Source organism: Fulmarus glacialis, unplaced genomic scaffold (assembly GCF_000690835.1).
Source record: "Fulmarus glacialis isolate BGI_N327 unplaced genomic scaffold, ASM69083v1 scaffold32, whole genome shotgun sequence".
Classification (NCBI taxonomy): domain Eukaryota; kingdom Metazoa; phylum Chordata; class Aves; order Procellariiformes; family Procellariidae; genus Fulmarus; species Fulmarus glacialis.
In genome coordinates this window covers 60,908-68,974 of record NW_009198163.1, presented here as the reverse complement: position 1 = coordinate 68,974, position 8,067 = coordinate 60,908, and the positions used below count along the sequence as shown (strand labels likewise).

At 41.4% G+C, this 8,067-nt stretch overlaps 1 protein-coding gene across 1 annotated transcript in view; it reads right to left on the bottom strand.

Moving 5' to 3' along the window:
- Positions 1-59: 59 nt before the first annotated feature.
- Positions 60-8,067, bottom strand: part of GLG1 (golgi glycoprotein 1) — a gene marked incomplete at its 3' end in the record, with an annotated part of 34,130 nt that continues 26,122 nt past the window's right edge. Inside the window, exons 9-16 of the mRNA XM_009572796.1 lie at positions 7,773-7,894; positions 7,082-7,183; positions 5,017-5,170; positions 3,208-3,345; positions 2,288-2,374; positions 1,339-1,401; positions 546-659; positions 60-148 (exon numbers count right to left, since the gene is read on the bottom strand). Coding sequence (XP_009571091.1) covers positions 60-148; positions 546-659; positions 1,339-1,401; positions 2,288-2,374; positions 3,208-3,345; positions 5,017-5,170; positions 7,082-7,183; positions 7,773-7,894 — 869 coding nt within the window. The remainder of the gene's footprint in view (positions 149-545; positions 660-1,338; positions 1,402-2,287; positions 2,375-3,207; positions 3,346-5,016; positions 5,171-7,081; positions 7,184-7,772; positions 7,895-8,067) is intronic.

Here is an 8,067-nt window from a genome sequence, read left to right as displayed (position 1 = left end):
CCAGATCGTTGATAAAGATATTGAACAATCAGATTGCTGTTTGGTAAGGTGCTACGTACTTTTTTTTGATGTTGGGGCACAGTTTCAGCACATCCTCCTTGCAAGCCATTTTAAACTTGTATGAGAACCTAAAATCTTTCATTTGAACCTGAAAGAGAGAAATGAGAAAAACAACTTCGGTCACTTGGAGGAAAAAAAAATGAAAAGTGCTGCCCAAAAGAACACTTGTTGAATCATATAGTAAGCAAATGGTTTTGTCCACAACTTATTAATGCGGAAGCAAGGGGAACGCTGCACCTCTGAAGAAGCTGGGACCCTATCTACCATACGCCAGGAAGGACGGACAGCCTGAAAATAAATCATCTCCAGAAATGACCATTTATGACCAGGCATGCAAGCACAACTGTCTGAATTCACAAGAGCATTTTAAGTACAGTGGGAAATCAATCTCAAAAAAGGAGGGGTTTCATAATTAGCTAATTCCTGTCAACACCCTCAACGAACAGAACAGGCTTCCATTGATAGCAGAGAAAAGCGCTGCTTACCAGCTGGAAATGAGTAACTCCGATTGCACATTTTTCATTCATTTCCTTCTGGTGTTTGTTCTGTATTAGACACTCCATCAGGTCCCCAGAATCAATCTGGTTATCTGCAACCTCCTGAAGAAGAGATGAAAGGCTTAAAAATGAGCTACTCTTACAAGTCATGATTTTTATGCTCCTTTAGCCCACTGTGACCAGGAAATAATGGAACTTGCAGTGCCACTCTACTGTGAGCTTACGCTCACCATAACCGACCACCTGAGAATTGTACCACGTAAGTATTTATAGATACAATTCAGAAAAGAATCACCTCAGGCACACGCACACTTTAGACTCAGGAGAACATACTGCAGAGACTCAATGCTTCAATGAAGTATTACAGCTAGGTGCTTTCATTGCTATTTAACTACTCAATCCTAGAGCAATGCAAGAAGTTATTTCAGCAATGCTGAGCAGCTGCACAGAGTGGAGTGGCTAGACACAATGCTTGCAGGCAAGGAGGAAGGAAAAAGTTTAGGTTTTAACCCACTGTAAAGAGTGATTTTTCCAATTACAGGGCAATTTTCATCTTCAAACTCTAGCTTTTACGCTAGGGCTCTGACAACAGCAGAAATACTAAATGGAACTAAGAATTTTTGGTTTAGGGTGGTTTTTTAATTAAAGACTTTTGTAACTGCTTACATCTGATTTTACTTTTGAGATGTAGCAAGTACACTAAGAACTAATACTAAAACCCTCTAACCTTTCCCACACTGTTTTTTCCCCAAAGATATTCACACTGTTACGGAGTACTCACATGACAGAACGTCTGGATAATGGGCTCACATGCTCTCATCAGCAAGGCTTCAATTTGAATGTCCTGCAGAAAACATGCAATATTTTATTTTCACAGTGAATGGACAAGAAAAAAGGACTCTGAAAAAAACCTGTGATAACAAGCTAAACTCTACCCAGTTTACAGGGTTTTGAAAGATGCAATCCAGACAGCTTTGCCCTTCAGTTCTGGAAATCCTAGGGTTCATTCTTGCTGACAATGTGGCAAATGCAAGACAAGCCTTCCAGCTTAAGGGAAGAGCCTGGTCTCCACAGAAATTAATTGCTTGGATATTTCAGCCAATCTTCTCTGAACTGGATGCTACAGCACTAGAAATCACCTTACACCTAGGCAGGAGTTAAAGATTAACGATAATTATGAACAAACCATTTTGTAACCACTGGAAGGAAGCTTTCCCTAGGGCACAATGTAAATTTTAAGAGATATGGGGAACAGTTTGGGACAAGATAGTCAAATATGCAGCTTCATAAAATAAGTAAAGCTGCTGACCTCACTGAAAACCTCTAATGATGCACCTGGCAGTTACTTCTTGCAAAATTTTTGGGACAGGGAAGTTGCAATACGGTACTCAAAACTACTTGCAAGCAAGACCAAAAAATGAAGTCCCATGACATATCTTGACTTGTACTAAAGGTAACTGGGTTACCTGTGGAAGAAATCCTAGCTTCAGTATACCATAACCGATTTTAAGCAGGAGAAATGTAATCACCAGCCTAAAATCCTGAACGGTTGTTCAGTTCTCTTCCTCAAGAACCCCACATGAAAACTTACATTGTACGGGTTAGAACGGATGGTCTCTGCTTGATCCCAGAGAGCTGCATTTCTGCAGCTACTCTAACCTCACTTTCTTCATCAATGTCAAAATGACATGCTCAACTCTTCCCTTTATCCGAGGCTGAAAACCGCTCACCTCGGACTCCAGCTCAGTGAGGTTTCCCACTATGTCTCTGCAATCAGACACCAAGTCATCAAGATGGTCCTGAAGGCATTCCAGCTCCTACAAAACCAGACATTTTAGTGTGTGAGCCAAGAACCCAATTTGAAAATTTGGGATTGAAATATTGTAACACATGTGAAACTGCCCTCCGCCTTGTAAAGTCCTAAATCTCATTTAATCCCACTCCTCTGCTGGCACTCCCAGAACACATTTAGGTAGTAGTGATTGAGAATGTTGGTCTAGGATGTTACCGCTTGTTCTCAAAAGCTGCATGCTGTGCTTTCTCTTCTGGAACACCACATTTAATTTGGCCTTCACATAACCTTAATGAGAGGTTAATTACCCAAACTACAACCTGTGATGGGCACTTCAAAAAGACAGTGGTGTACGCTCTACTGCATCTGCTGTAGAATGGCTCCTCCCCTACAGCTATGCTAGGGCACAGCAATTTAACATGAAAGTATTTGTTGAAACTTTGTTAAGTAGCAGCAGATGTTAATTCAGTTCTGTATAAACACAGGAAGCATGTCAGTATTTGCCAAATGGAAATGGGATAAAGTTTATGTGGGAAATGTCAAGCTTGTAATAGAATATTACAAATAAGAGTCAGGGTGGGATTGCTTCATTAAAGTCCTTCTTGTTAACTATCCCCTTTCCCCTTCTCATTCCGCTACACATTTGAACCTACTGAAGCCACACAGTAGGTGCAAAGCTTCTTCGCCTCACCTCCGTCTCTCAGTCTAGTGTAGATAATGTTTCAAACTGCACACATTTTTAATATATTCTCAGATATAGAGAGACAGCTAACAACAAGATGTCCCTTTATGCCCTTTTTTGCCCCTTCCACCCTTCCAGCTTTGCAAAAGAAGTAGCAGTGTTACTGTGTACAGTACCTGCCCTGTCTCTGTTTTTTCACTGCACCACTTCCCTAAGTCAATCATGCACTTGTCCTGGAGGGCTGGGTCCAGCTTCACATCCATGGCACGCTGATGGAGGATTCTCTGGACCTCTGCTCTGCACTCTCGCGATAGCTGCAAAGAGGGCAAAGCGCGTTTAGCATATAGGGTCTCTAAATCCATACAACGCAAACAAGATGCTATCAGGTGAAGTACTGAGAGTGACCATGAATGCCATCAGCAATCCCAGAAAGTACAGAAGTCCTGTACTGCTCAGCATGAGGCTGCTGGGGCCCCCACAAGCAATCCAGGCTCCAAGAGTTTGGAGCTTTGTCATGTAGTTTGGAGGAAGGCTCCTTTCATCCCACTAAAATAAATCTCACACTCTTAAACCTTCACTTTCCTTTTGAAATGAAATGTCAAAGCAGGTCCCTACATTGTCTGCTGCACTGCCCCTTTCATTCAAAGCTACAGACTGCTTCTGGAGAAGAAAGTCAAAATAGCTCATGCCCTCAATACCAAAAGGGAAGCTCAGAATGAGGCAATATAGTCCAGCTGTAATTTCTTCTCAGCAATCCCCACTGCAGCACATCAGAGCCAACATTTGCCAAGACTGAGGAAGAAACAAATTGTAGAAAATCCAGGGATAGTGCAGACCTAAAATGCAACAGTCAAAACTTAAAACTTCATACATTTAAAAATCCAAACCACTGGAAGTTACCTAGTGTTTTGTGGACAGCACTGGAAAAAAGTACAGATCTAACCTCGGATGAGTTTGCTTTCAAACGCTAAATTTCAAAATGACAGCTGCTCCCTTAGCCTACTTTCCACAAGAAAAATACATTTAAAAGCCTTTTCTCTCTCTGATAGATTATTTGCAGGCTGGCTATTGATTTCTTTGGTCAGCACTAATATAAAATGGAATTAAAAAGTCTCAACTCAGCACACTAAGAAACTGCATTAAAAAAAATTATTCCTAAAAGAGAGATGCTTTCAATCAATACTTGACCTCTGCCACAGAAGACCTTTTAAATCAAGCTGTAGAAATTAATTTTTAAGCCAGGCCATTGTGTAAACCCACCAACTCCTAGGGGCTGTGTACATTACAGTCCCAAAAGCAATGGAACCGAGTACCCAGCTGCTTTCAAGGGAGTGCCTGGATAAATGCACAAGAGGGCAGCAAACTTGAAGAGCAGCTCTGAACCAAAACGGATGTGATTATGGTGGATCTCCAGATTGCACGGCAGCAAGCCAGATCTCTACTGTCATCTTTAAAGACAGCATAAGCACATTTACCAGTACAGTATGCTCCAAAGAACTGAAAGGATGCTTTATATCAATAGGAAGAATTTAATGGAGTATAATCTGAAGCTGTACTCAAATCAAAACTTAATTAGAAACAGCCTAGGAAAGCTGGGCTTGGAACTCCTTTTTGCATAAAACCAATTTTGCAGCTATGCTAGCTATCTACAAGGAATCACATTCCTCTTTGGAAAGACAAGGGGGAGGACTTGCACTGTGTCTAAACAGACAAACACAAGTTGCTGTCAGCACACAGTTCTCCCTGCGGGCAATTGTCACATCTTGCTGTGGCTATTTTGCCTTACCAGAACAACAACATAGACCTTCAAGGCACACTTGAGGAGGAGCCGGGCATCCGAAGCAGTGCAAGTACCACCTACGGTAAACGCTTTTAAGTAGCTTTTGCGAGTTCTTGCACTTTTAGCACAGTGTGTCCAACTTCCAAACGTACGTACAACCCTTCTGTCACAGATCAAAGAGCAGTAGTTGCACTCTAGCACTTACCCTCCTTCCTTGCTCCTCTGTGCGGTACGCATGCCTGTACAAGCAGGAGAAAACAGCCCCTGGAGGCATCAGCTCACTAGTCTCATTCCAGCCATGGGTATGGCAGAGACGGGAGGCATCTCCCTGACACTTGCGGTAAAGGACTGTATCCAATCTGCAAACAGAAAAGTTACCACTAGCACTTTGTTCAAACCTTTAACGTTTTTCATGTTCTGAAATGCTTTTGAGGCAGAAAAATCTACTTCAAGTTTCATACACCGCCACGTCATTTAGCAGCGGTGTCTAACCAACTGAACCAACAGATGGCAAAATGCCTGTCACTCAATTTGGAATCAATTCCCTAACATTGCAAAAATACACCAAGATCTTTAATTACAGATTAAATCTTCAACGTTTCTTGAAGCGCCTCCCATTCTCTTCTGCAGCATGCCAGCCAAATGCTGACACATGAGAAAAGAAATCATCTCCTTGATATCCTAAAGCAGCAAAAAGGCAGGTACATACCATGTTTTGCTTGTATAACATCTTACGTGTACTTTGTACTGCTGCCATTTTGAAATGCCAGCTTCATAAAAATCTGAGTTAGATTAATTATTGTCTGCTCTGGATTTGAGCTAATTGAAGACTCAGCATCCCTTGCTTTTGCATACAAAAAAACTGCAAGCGCAGATCTCTTAATAGGACGTCTAATTACATTAAAGCTAAGTGAGATATTGCCAACTTTCCAAAATGGAAACTTCACTAACAACACTTTAGAAGGCAAACATCAAGTGGTATCAGTGGACACAATTACATAGATAATGATAAAAGTAGTAAGAAAACCATTTCTACTCCATGCATCTGTGCTAGGCGCAGAGTTAATACAACAGGTTTCGTAAGCCAGTTTTAGGAAACAGTGGTTGAACAAGATGAGCTAATGTTGCCCAGCCTGCAATATGAATTAGAATTATCCTTACTCCCAGCAAAATGCAAATACTCAGTCTTACTTCTTCCAATCACTTAAGTTTGGCTCAAGCAATGAATTACCTGCTGGAAACATGGCACAGGCAGGAGAACCAGCAATGAAGGGAAACAGGAAGAGCAGGGAAAAAAGTTAAGAGTATTCTTGTCTCCCTATGGAGACAGTTATCGAGATGACTAAATAAACAGCCACAAAGCCCTAAACTCTCTGGTCCATGAAGCCCCATGTATTTTAAAAGCAGAGGGTTCACAGAGCATGTCAGCTCTTAACTACTGGCAATGCTGCCCATAGATACATAGCTTCGTGTCAGATTTTCTTAATGTTTGATTTGAATACCCTTTGCAGTAATCAAAGCCCATGACTTCTTGCCTTACACTCCCTGTGGTCACTGAGAACAATTATTCCATGTCTTGAAGTAACCCCATTTGAGGTACTCTACTTCCTCACCTCTCAGTCCTCTCCAGAAGAAAAGCCAAACACTTTTTCTTTCCTCACTGGTCACGTTTATCAAATTTATACTCTCCTCATCTTAACCCACACATACACAGGGCTCTGTATATATTTAAAACAAAGCACTGCCATCTTTGGATGAGAAACTTGGAAAAGCAGTGCTCCAAAGGGAATTACACCTGCTCTACAGGCTGTAATCACACCTAGAAAATTTTAAAAAAGGCAGAAATGGAAGCAGGGAGCCTCTCACACAGTGTCTCTTTGTTATACTTAGTAGCTTGGTTTTCTTAACTTCCATACGGTAGCGCTCAGAGCAGCTAAAACTGCACAGAAAGTGACCTTCAACTTCAGTATGGCCTGAGAGACTTCTTTTAGTTAAAGATGCATTGAATTTCAGAGCTCAAACTTGAGATGCTTTTTAGGGCTGCATAATTTCTAAGTGAGTACCTGATTTAAGTGGGCATCACACTAACTTTTTCTAAGCAGCTTTTGCTTCTGCTGTTCTAGACAGGCATTAGTGCCCTACAGACCCGGCATGCTTAAAAGTCCTCTTTTGAACAAGCATAAGCTATACTGTTTTACAAGGAACTGCTAATGCATCAAACACTGAATACAAGCATCAAGTGAGGATAAATCTTGTTTTACAGTACTCACTTCCAATCACGAGATATAAAATACTGGAGCTCCAGGAGCCTATGCTCACAGTCCTCTACCATCTTCTCGGTATACAAGTGCTCCATCAGGCAAGACAGAATCCTGCAAACAGAAGAAAAAAGTTAGGCAACAGACTGTTATAATCATGCTGAGCTTCCTCGTAACAGTTGGTGTTGCCAAATCAGTCTTTCCAACGAACCATAGATAAGACATTCAATCACAGTGAAGATCTCTCTCTTCCTTCAAAAAGATTACATCTAAAACAACTGTATGCCACATTTGTATCCTCTTAAATTCCATTGTTTCAGTTCTGATATACGACAAAATCACAAGAAATGTTTTACATAAAATCCGGCTCAGGAGATAATATGTATCAGACCTGATAAAGGAGACATTTCTCTCTGCAGTATGGGTTTGCTTAACCGGCCTTTCAAGGCTTGTTACTTTTCTTTGTGATATTGCTAAAGACTTACGTAGTAAGAGAAATTAGCACATCAAGTGCTGCAAATTTAATCTAAGCACCTGAGACAACTACGTCCTTCACCAGTGCTAAACCAGCCCTGTTATAAAAATACTAGCCTGCTTATATAGCAAGAATGAAGACAGAGCTCGGTTCACACCTCCAGCCCTGTATGAATTGCTAGTTTGCACATTTCTGGACAGGTTTTAGTGGTAACTGAGAGCCACCTACATTGGGTCTCCAGACCGTATGTGCTTGCAGGCGGTCTGTATCACTGATTCACAGGCCTCATTCAACGCTCGGTCAATGCGGTAATCTGCACCGGGGTCGGTTTCTTGAATCAGTGTTTGAAGCTGGAAGAAAGAAATTGTGGATAGGAAAACAAATTATAATAATCAAAATGAGAGCACTTACAACTTCTCAGCCTGGCAATTCTATGCCAATAACAACACTACCAGGTATGACCTCTGCTCTACAGTTGCTTTTTTCAAGCGCTTGTGCTGCCAACTCTATTACCAGACGTGGG